This window comes from Lactuca saligna, chromosome 8 (assembly GCF_052625555.1).
Source record: "Lactuca saligna cultivar CGN05327 chromosome 8, ASM5262555v1, whole genome shotgun sequence".
Classification (NCBI taxonomy): Eukaryota; Viridiplantae; Streptophyta; class Magnoliopsida; order Asterales; family Asteraceae; genus Lactuca; species Lactuca saligna.
In genome coordinates this window covers 5794259-5805674 of record NC_136424.1, presented here as the reverse complement: position 1 = coordinate 5805674, position 11416 = coordinate 5794259, and the positions used below count along the sequence as shown (strand labels likewise).

Genomic DNA, 11416 nt, shown 5'->3' with positions numbered 1-11416 from the left:
AAATGAAAGCTGAAGAGGTTAGAAGAGGCAAGTCAAGTGCTGCGCCACGCAGCACATGCGCAGAGGTTTTGTAGTCTGAAGTCTTCCAAAAAACAAACTGTTGCGAGAGGGAAAGTGCTGCGCGTGTGCTGCGTCGCGCAACAATAAGTGGTTTGAAGAGGTTTTTATAGAAAAACAAACAGCACCTTACTCCCTTTTCAACCAGAAAGTCTTCGAAATCTTTGTTTTTGAACTCGAGCCCATGATCGCTTCTAATATTTCTTACCACCTTTCGCAATTGCAGCTCTATTTGTTTGATAAAAACTTTTAACTTGGGGGTTGCTTCTGAAACCTGTTTAAGAAAGAAAACCCAGGTGAAGTGTGGAAAATCATCTACAATAACAAGTATAAACTTACTTCCACTGATGCTTTCAATAGTTGAAGATCCACATAAGTCAATATGTAGAAGTTCAAGAGGTTCGATGATCTTTGTATTGATATGGGTAGGATGAATCTTTCGACTTTGCTTTCCCATTTCGCATGTGGCGCACAAGTGTTCCTTATCAAAATTGAGAAGGGGAAGTCCGTGCACATGATCGCCAAGCACCAGCTTGTTAATATCTTTGAAGTTCAGGTGTGAGAGCCTTCGGTGCCACAACCAAGTTTCATCTGAGTTCGCCTTCGTCAGTAGGCATATAGCTAATTTTCCTCGTATTGGGTTTAGATTTAGAGGATACATCTTTCCTTTGGGTTTAGACATTAACAGAACTTTCTTTGTTTGCTTTTCTATTATCTCAGAACCCTCATCAACAAACGAAACCTTCAAGCCAGTTCCCACAACTAGTTGAGAGACACTGATGAGATTGTGTTGCAATCCCTCTACGTAGGCTACTTTTCGTATTGAGAATTTACCATTGGTGATCATCCTATACCCTTTGATTATGCCATATGAGTTAGTCCTATATTTAACACATCCACCATCCTTAAGTGACCGAAACTCCCTTACCTCTTCTCTCATTCCTGTCATGTGATGAGAGCAACCACTGTCAATATACCATTCATAATCAAACTGCTCGTCACTGATAACCTGCAAAGATTAAACAGACTTAGGAACCCAAAGTTTCTTGGGTCCTTGTGAGTCTTTTACAGAATAGGGAATTATAATCGAAAGATCAACCATGTATGTTCTTTTTATTAAAGTGGTTTCATATTTTCTTTTGAGGGTATAGACTTTGATTTTATTTTCATCTCTTTTTGGTTGTGGTGATTCTGATGATTTACTTTTAGTGGGAATTTTAGTTGAATTTGTTGTGTGAGTCCTAGGGTTAGTTGATGTTTTCTTAATGTGAGCTTCGTCATTTGAGTTGAGCTTTCCTTTTCCTTTGATACCCTTCACCGAGTTTGGTTTTAATAGGAAATGAGGAGGATGGGATTTAGGATCGAAACTGGACTTTTGGTTATGAGCATTGGTAGAGTTAGGACCGAATCTATCTTTTAGGTTTCAACCCTTCTGACTGCATGACGGGCAGTGGTTGCAAGAAGGAGATTTGGCTCTTGACTTCTCATTTACCTTGAGATTGGTTGCCCTTTTAGAGTGAACATAATTAGGGTTTTGGGACTGCCAAAACTGTTTTCTCTCATTGAGATTCTTCTTGTATCTCTTGTTCCATTGCCTTTTTTGTTCAGCGAGTTGTTCTTGATTCTTGTGAATGTTCGCTCTAGGTGTCGGTTTTTCTTCGTATGCTTCGGTTATAGTTGAAGATACACTGGAAGATTTCATTGGTTCGTTTGGTATCTCTTTCTTACTGCTTAGGCTTGGTTTATCGAAACTTGAAGGGTTATTGATAGGTTTAGCCACATATCTTCCTTTGACCCTCCATGAAGTTCGCTCCGATAGACCAACCGTTTCGTCTGCATTGTCAATTAGAGCAGACCAGAAGAAATTATCGCAACCTTCAACATTATCTTTATCTACCATGGATATCAATTTTTTCGTTTGTTTCTTTGTTACTCCTTTAACGACATATACTTGGTTCAACACTGTTTTCCCCTTTTGACAGACAACCGCCTTTTCTTTGAGGATCTTAGATTTTTCCTTAGATAAGCGAGCAAGCTCAGCATAATTTTCAGGAATGAGTGGTTTCACTAACTCAGGTTCGCTCTTAAGAAATTCTGAACAATCGACCTCGTCTTCTACTGAGATTTCACTCATCTCACTGTAATCATCAAATTCATAAGTGGTTTCTAAATTCATTTTATGTTCTGAACTTAATTTTACATTTGATTAGTCAAACATTTGTATGGTTTCTATCTTGATTTTTAACTTGTCATTTTCGTCCATTAAATTCCTAAGCATGCATTTATGTTCTTTGGATTCAATAAAGGTATCAATTTTCTCTAGTCCATATTTGTAAGTTTATGAAACCTCATCTGATGACACAATTGATTTACATTCAACAATGACTTCACCTTCCTTAAATTCAAGGAAGGGCAAAATCATTTTGTGAATCTTCCTACCAATCTCACAGTCTAAATGCAACTGAGTGATGTTTGTGTATAAACATTTAGCTATTAAACAAAAAACATTCCTTTGTTTCACAAACTTCAAATTGTCACTCCAGCTATCACCATCAAGCATCTTCTAGCTGACTCAGTAAGGTCTTCTTTCACCACAAATGCTTTTCCATGCGTAGGTCTATGTACATCTTCATCTTCAGAGTCTGTAGACCAGACCTCTACTCCACCAAACTCATCATCATCAACGTTCCCATGCACAATCAAAGCATTCATAGGACTGTTAGTTGCTTTTTTCTTCTTTATCTCCTCCAGCTTTCACAAGTAGTAAGCTTCGTCATCTTCACCATCCTTTTTCCCAGTCATTTTTCTTACCATGCAATCCTTAGCAAAATGGTTTTTGCCATGATAGTAGTTGCAATCATACCTAGAGTCTTCTGCAAGCTTACTCTCCTTCTTTTCATCGTCCTTTTCAGAAGTGTTCTTGGTTTCCTCTTTCGCTTTCTCTGAACTGTAGATCCCTTGCCAGTTTCGGTTCTTGTTGGCTGGGAAATTTTTACGAGCAAACTTCTATTGGTTTGTAACCATCATTGCATATTCTTCATTGGTCATATCGCATTCTGACATATCTGATTCTTCTTCTTCTTCTTCTTCTTCTGCCACACTATTGCCTTTAGAAAGAAGAGCCAAGGATCCCATACCCGAAACTACCTTCGCTTCCTTTGAAACCACGCTTTCATGAGATTTGAGAATTCCAACCAACTTTTCCAGCGAATAACTTTTAAATTGATCGTGTGCCTTCACATTTGAGACCACAGCCATCCATTCGGGTCTTAACCCATTCATAAAAGTAACTTTTTATTCGATCACTTCCCTTCCAATTCCATGCTTGATCATTTTGCTAAGCAAGTGGTTAAATCGATTGAATGCTTGAATGAGTTTCTCCTCAGGTTTTTGTTTGAAAGCACAGAACTCAGAGAGAAACAAAGTTTGAATTGAGTGCTCTAGATCCTCATCAGTAGAATATAATTCTTTTAGCCTATCCCATATTTCTTTTGCAGTGTTGCAAGGACTTACTAGACGAAAGGTGTCAGCTTGCAAAGCGAATCTGGTCATTCTCATGGCTTTAACGTTGCATAGCACCTTGTCTTTCTCATCTTGAGGGATCTTTTCTACGTCTATCAAGAGTTGATTGTACTCCTTTTGAGTCTTGACAGTTCTATTCGTTCCAGAGTGAACAAACGGACCTAATGTTATCGCCTCCCAGATAAGATAGCCATTATCTTCAGATCCAACGACGTAGTCTTCGAAGTGGTGTGTCCACACTTCATAATATTGAGTATAGAGAATAGGAATCCTAGTAGTGGATCCAATGTTGTTGGAGATGTTGATGAGATTGGATTGAGAGTCATCGTGAGGCATGATGAGCTTTTTCTAATCGCTGCTAGAATCAGACTTGTAAAGATGAACTTAGGGTTTTATCAAAAAAAAAAAAAAGACACCATCGATCCGAAGAAGATGGCTTCTATATATTCAATAAAAGCGGAAACCCTAATGGACTCTTCAAACATAAAGATGCGTATTTATTACACAGTCTCCCGCTCTGATACCAATTGATGAGAATAATATTCTAATAAAATCGATAGATTCTAAACAGATGACAAATAATGAAGCAAAGAACACAAGAATGGATCAAACAATGTCTAAATAAGCTATACATGCATGCACAATATATAAGCTAACCCTAATAATAGTCCACGGTTGGACATGCCCAACCCGGGTATACAAAATAGTCAAAAGCATTAGGCCCAATGGTGCAATTCTTATAAACCCAACAAACATTATTTAAGGTAATTATCCTAATTAATTCATGAGATAAACAAAAAAATGTGATTTTTGTTGATCTGATCGTCCAACACATCGTGGTAAACAATTACCACATCGTGGTCGAATGAATTCGCAGGTCACCACGTCGAGGTGGCAGAACAAAATGACGATTTTGTTTTTCTTCTCCTTGTTCGTTCAACAATTGCAACAAATCAATAGAAACCAAACCATATGCTCTGATACCACTGATGGGTATGATGCAAAACATATAAAATTATATGTGTGTATGCAACCCTAGTTCTTGATTTATGTTTTCTCTAATTGAACATACAACTTTAAACAACAAATAAGAAACCCTAGGATACCTAACATATTTTCAAAAACAAGAAACAAAGAAGGAAAACATACGTTAAAGATTGTTATTGTAAACAATCTTAAATTCTTACTTGAAAACCTTTGGCAGCAAACGCCACAAGTGTCACATCTCTGCTGATTCACACCCAAACCCTAGCAATCAAGGGACTTGAAGAGAGAGAGAGAGAGAGAGAGAGAGAGAGAGAGAGAGAAAGAAAGAGAGAGAGAGAGAGAGAGAGAGAGAAAGAGAAAGAGAAATAGAAAGAGAAAGAAAGAGAGAGAGAGAGAGAGAGAGAGAGAGAGAGAGAGAAAGGGAGAGATGGAGAGGAAGAGAGAGAGAGGGAGAGAGAGAGAGAGGGGAGGAGGGAGAGAGAGAGAGAGAGAGAGTACTAGCAAAAATTAGAATTTCCTCTAAGGAATAAGGGATGGATGAAATTAAACCCAAATAACACTAATCCCAGATAAGGCAAGTATCTCCCAGATAACACTAATCCCTTAACTTCCTTCCTAAGGCACCCTTAGAGCCCAAGCAAACCGTATATTCATTCCCCTTATTTATGGGAGTTTCTAGAATTCCTCAATGCTCATATTAAACATTGTCACCTTTAGTCCTCTTGTTCTTAATTAATCAAATTAATCCCAAAGTTAATCCAGTTAATCTCTGATTAATTATTAATTAAATAATATTATTTCTAATTAATATATTATTCTTATAATATATTAACAAATTATTTATTTTGACTTTTAATTAGTTTATTAACCATATAACAAATTAATAAATCAGTCTTCTCTCTCTAAAAGTCATCTGATTCAATTGTATGGCTTGAGGGCAACCCAAAATTAAAGGATTGTGCTACAATAAATTCAAGTTTATATCAATTATAGTTATGGACTTAGACATTTAATCCAACAGCATAAAAAAATGTCATGTAAGCAATATCAGGCAAAATACTAGCTATACAAACCTAATCGGTGGAAGATTTCACAATACTAATCAAATCCCATAAATTTAATAAATGACCAAAGCTATTATTATTTAAAAAGTCCATAACACTAGTACAACGCCTACTATAAACAAATATTATCAATGCTACTAAGTGTCTTCTCTCATGCAAAACTTGAGAGCTATATAAACCAAGAGCAGTGAAGCAATAAAACTAGGAAGAAAGCAATCTAATACTCACATACGATAGTAATGCTCCTGATCTTTCTTGTTTATTATACTATATGCATTGCTATGGATTCTCAAATTCTTCTCAAGCCCAATAACCTCAAGCTCTAAAGCTAATCTGGAGAATCGACATAACTTCATCCTTTATTTGCTTTCCAATGATTAATATAACGAAATATTTACGAAGGGCTTTCCCACGTCTTTAATCATGGATTTCATATCTGGTTTAAGCATCAGGAATCAACCTCCCGCTTGTATATTACTTCGCCCAGTTGTATAGATTTGCACAGCCTAGTTTAGTCAGACTAATGTCTCATTGTAATATGTATATACTAGTCGAATGCCTGCGCGTCGCGCAGAAGCATCTACATAGTTGAAATATTTACAAATATATGTTTTTTTAAATATAACAATAATGTTGTTGTTAAATTTTATATAGTAATTGGTATACTAAGTTGATATAATATATTGATTATTTTAAATTATATGATAATATATACATTTATTAAAACTGTACAATCTCAATCTTTTGAATGACCTCTATCCGCGGATTACTCATAAATAAAATTAAATATAATATATGGTTTAAGGTTATTTATAGTTGTTGTTGTTGTTAATTAATTTTTTAAAATTTATTTGCTTAATGTTTTAATTTCTATCATTGTAATTATTTAAAACATCAAACATTTTATTTTTTATTGTAAAGGTAACTATATAATCATTTATATAGAGTTATTTTTAACTATTGCTATTGTAAGTTATTTTATGATATTTATTTGAAAACTTTTAACGATTATAAAAATATTTTTAGGGAATTTTTAGTTAAATTCATATTACAATTTTGTTTTTGCATTTAGCAGTACAATTTATCACTTTTAACTATTCACAAAATATTTTTTTGGGTTTTTTTAGTGGAACTGAGATTTATATTCACGTTGACCCTGTAATGTTTTATTTAAATTAAGAATTTAAGTATTTTGTCCAAACTGTTCAAAAGTTGTAACTTTAAACTGATAATGGTTTACATACAATAACATATTAAATCTAATAAATTAAGTATAATATATTAAAAGTTAAAGACATAACTTTATAAGTAGAAGTAAAAATATTATTTTAATATTGAAATTTAATTTATTTATGATTACACTTTAAGTTTGATACTTATTTAAACTTATTAACTAACTTATAATCATTATTAGAAAGACACTATAATTTATCATTTTTAACTATTTATAAAATATTTTTTAGGTTGTTTAAGTTCAACTAAAATTTATATTTAAGTTGATCTTGTAAGGTTATATTTAAATTAACAATTTAAATATTTTATGTAAATTGTTCAAAAGTTGTAGCTTTAAAATGATAATGGTTTACATACAACATATTAGACCTAATAAATTAAGTATAATATGCTAAAAGTTAAAAACATAACTTTATAAGTTGAAGAAAATATATTCTTTTTAATATTGAAATTTAGTTTATATATGATTACACTTTAGGTTTTATATTTATTTAACATTTTTAACCAACTTATAATCATTATTAGAAAGAAATTGAAAAGTCATGGGAGTTTCAAAAGAATATGATGAAAGGAAAAATGAATGAGAGTTTCAAATGAATGTGGTGTAAGGAAAAATTGTTCATTTATAAGTATATAATGATATATTTTAAGTTATCCTAACGATGTCTTTAATGCATATGAAAATACGTAGTCTAACATATATTTAATCATTGTCGATCTAACCTCAAAAAATATAAATTATTTTTTATATAAAAAGTTATAAAAATTTAAAAATGATATAGCAAAAGTATTATATTTTTTTTTTCATAAATTATAATAGTATGTCCGACGGTAGGTGTGATGGTGTAACATATTATTAGACACAATATTATGGAAAAAAATTTAGAATACTTAGAGGGTTTTCAACTATAATATATATAATACAAGAAAATCCTTCAAGAGTTACAACTTATGATACACACAATCAAAATTGATCTAAACATACATAACTCTGATATACTACAGCCAATAGATCGATGCGATATCAGTTACAAGAGTCGTTCTTATCATCTTCCTAAGTTGACATAGTATGTTCTCAACTACGTTTAGACTATCAAAATGATTCTAAGAGGTTCCTTTTTCCTGTCAATAGAATGTTGTATATATGTCTATATTAGTCGAAAAATATTGAATTGTCAAAACTGAAGGTGCTACCAAATTCGATATCCCCAAATGGCAAGGGCAAGTCAGCATTATGAAAACTTGTAGATGATGTAGCAGCAGAAGCAATGTCGTTTAGTTCCGATTCTACACCCACTATATTCTCGATTTTTTCACACATACTTACTTGAGGCTGTGACATCATGAAATAGGTAGACCCTAATGTTGTTGGAGTGATAAAGGACGGTGTTTCGTTGCCATCGGAAGTGCTATTAAGGGTTGGAAAAACAAAGTTATTGTTAGATGTTGAAGGGAAGTAAACTGAATGGGTCTCTAGATTTTTGGTTATGGCTTTACGATCTGTTTGAGGAATTTTGGGGGACCCAAGGAGTTGGTTTTGTAGCGGTGGATGTTGGATCTGTGGTGGCGGTGATGATGACGATGGTAATGGTAATGTTGGAGATGTGTCAGTTGCAGTTGCAGGGTGACAAGTATGAGTTCCTTGGTAGGTCATGTTAAAGATATTTGGATCTTCGTTGGTTCTTTGAACTTGTTTAGTTGCAAGACAACCTTGTAGCTGTCGATATGTACATCTATAATAACCTCTGCAAAATTAAATTCAAAACCAAGAAAAAACATGTAGTAACTTAGTATCATGAATTGACAAAATTACCGTATGCACCATCCATTATTTCCGTACGCAACTTCTTACATTATCCCACATACTAATATAAAAAAAAAAATTAAAAAAAAAAGGTAAATAGAACTATTAATTTGGTTTATGAACAGTAAACAGTACTTTTAAGTTTTAACAATTAGTGGTTTTTTCTTATGTTGACTTATATAGTTAAAACACACACTTCTCTGACATGATAGGCGAATATGCAATTTCATATAATCAATTTTGGTGCAACAGACATTGTTCGAAAAAAAATATATTCATTATTATTCTATTTGGATCGATCTGGTGCATATGGAAGGTTAGAAACAACAAAATTTTCGACAAAGAATATCATTTCCCCCGCAAAAACTATGGATCATATTATTGAGTTGGTGTTTAGTTGGTTTAAATTCTGACATAAAAAATATGCTTTTAATTGGTGTAACGGTGTATTTCTCGTTTCCTTTGTTTGTGACGTTTTGTTCCTTCCCCTGCCTTAACTCCTTGTTGGGTTTGGGTTTTTTTTTGAATAAAATTTTGCCGGTTTCAAAAAGAATCTAAAGATTCGTTAAGGTAAGAAACCGTGCATACGCGATTTAAAAAAACGCTATTCTAAAAAACATACATGATAAGATTTATGCAAGATAAATGTCAAAACCCCTTTTCTAATCCACCAAGTTGGACACAATTCATACACGACTTGGGCCCACACATCTCGCAACATATATGTTGATTGTTTCGTGTCAAGATAATTATATACAAATGGCAATTTATATTTCAAATTACGATTCAATTAGTTTTGAGTAGATTACACGAAATGATCTTTATGGTTTGGGGTAATTTGTACCTTTTGGTCACTAATTTATATCGGAAAATCTCTACAGTTTGTTTTTATTGCGCGCTTGGTCCCTATCTTACCTAAAAAGACTAGTTTGCCTTTGATATTTTAATTTATTTAAATAAAATTGGGTAGTTTAGGTAAGGTATTCTGAGGTGGAAGTGGGGTTAGAGGTGTGTTTGTTTAAATAAATTAAAAAATTAATGGCGAAATAGTCTTTTTATGTAAGATAGAGACCAAGCATGCAAAAAAAAAAAAAACAGTAACAACCTTCTGATTTAAAAAAAATAAGTTAGACACACCAAAAATGTAAATTACCCCAAACAATAGAGACCATTTGTGTAATTACTCATTAGTTTTTTAATGATCAAAATTTTAGTTTGAATAAGAAAACACCGAAGAATGTCGTCAAAAGTGATTATAAGTTATAACCATTTTTAGTACTTTTAATATGGAAATTATTAGTATGATGACATATTCTAGTGATTCTTATCTATACTGTTTTAATTAACAAATATAATAGATGATTAGTTTCCAGTTACATATTCATTATTCAGTTTGCGAGCACGGCTATACCCTCTTAATTAGTAATGAATGCATTGGAAGTTTGGAACATTGGACAATGATGGCTCTTTTTACTTGGTTCTTAAACCAACAAACAAGTATGTGAAGTCGATCTGTATATACCATACCTGGGATGCTTGGCACCAAAAATGTCTTTTTGGCCATACTTCTTCCAACTATACCCATCATCGAGAGCTTCTTCAAACTCCATGTCTACCCTCACTTTCACTTGTTTCTTCCACTTTTCGATACTCCCATTTGTCTTCCTATACATATACCTCAAATCAATTGAATCTCTAAGTACTAATTAGATCTATCAAATGTGTACGACTTGTTCATGCATTTACGTATAGTGACATTGGACTTACCTCTTGGCTCCAAAATCATTGGGATCAAGATCTTTAAACGACTCAGGGTCTGAATCTTCGCTACATGGGCTTTCGCTGAATGGAACTTGGGATTCCATCTTTTTTATGATTCCCTTTTTACCATGCAAATGTGGCTCATCATTGCTCCCATTTGTAGTAAGTACATGATTGGTGAGTAAAGATAGTGAATTTTCATAGGAATTGAGGATGTTATGGATCAAGATTTCTTGGGTTTCATGGGAAGACGAAGGGTTATTCAGATGAATCTTGAGTTGCTCGGCAAATTCCTTACCTTGAGTCAACTCATAAACAACTCTTTTGTGATCCATGGTGGCTTTTCACCTTAAATCATATATGAGCAGGTCAACTTTCTTTTTTGGATGAGAGAGAGAGAGAGAGAGAGAGAGAGAGAGAGAGAGAGAGAGAGAGAGAGAGAGAGAGAGAGAGAGAGAGAGAGAGAGAGATTTGTAGTTCCACATGAATGAAGAAAGGTTTGGGGGAAATATAGGGAGGGGGAGTTGACCAAAGAAAACGAGTTAAATTCTGAAATAAAGAAAGTCGAAGTCTTTGGTCATATATTGGAATTCCAGTGGAGAAGTAGGAGATAGACCGAGAGAGGCTTTTGTTGACTGCGTCTTTCATCCAATTAAATTGTCGCCCAAACCCCTAATTAGCTTTTTCTATTTTTACATTTGAAACATGTTTACAAAAGCAAGTCAAAAGTCCGCATATTTTAATTTTGTTATTGGTTGGATGTTTAATCTTAACTAGAAGTTAAAAACACTAGCTAACGTCGTCTCATGTAACTTTAGTATTATTTTTCTAACACCTACAAGCTTCATATATTAAAATACCAAATTAATAAAGATCTAGTGAAAACAGTTATATAGAAATACATTTCAGACACTTGCACCATGTGACATGCATGTGAAAGAGAAGGTGACGTTGCTAGGCTTACGTAAACGATAAATCCAGACACCTA

At 33.5% G+C, this 11416-nt stretch overlaps 1 protein-coding gene across 2 annotated transcripts; it reads right to left on the bottom strand.

Annotated features, from left to right (window-relative positions):
* Positions 1 to 7754: 7754 nt before the first annotated feature.
* LOC145012506 (putative WRKY transcription factor 41) lies at positions 7755 to 10838 on the bottom strand. 2 transcript variants are annotated; one of them, XM_078971305.1, is made up of 3 exons: positions 10435 to 10838; positions 10195 to 10344; positions 7755 to 8608 (listed from the first exon to the last, which is right to left on the bottom strand). In XM_078971305.1, the coding sequence occupies exons 1-3, from the start codon at positions 10761 to 10763 to the stop codon at positions 8017 to 8019; spliced, it is 1071 nt and encodes a 356-aa protein (XP_078827431.1). In that variant the 5' UTR covers positions 10764 to 10838; the 3' UTR covers positions 7755 to 8016. The 2 variants fall into 2 exon arrangements, with proteins under 2 accessions (XP_078827431.1, XP_078827432.1); XM_078971306.1 differs by having other exon boundaries at positions 10195 to 10332.
* Positions 10839 to 11416: the final 578 nt, after the last annotated feature.

What these genes read in the sequence shown, in the direction of transcription:
- LOC145012506 (XM_078971305.1), bottom strand. Translation starts at nt 10,763, where the DNA reads ATGGATCACAAAAGAGTTGTTTATGAGTTGACTCAAGGTAAGGAATTT. An exon ending in AATGATTTTGGAGCCAAGAG is followed by an intron (nt 10,345 to 10,434) that starts GTAAGTCCAATG and finishes AATTGATTTGAG; the next exon opens with GTATATGTATAGGAAGACAA. An exon ending in TTTGGTGCCAAGCATCCCAG is followed by an intron (nt 8,609 to 10,194) that starts GTATGGTATATA and finishes TTAATTTTGCAG; the next exon opens with AGGTTATTATAGATGTACAT.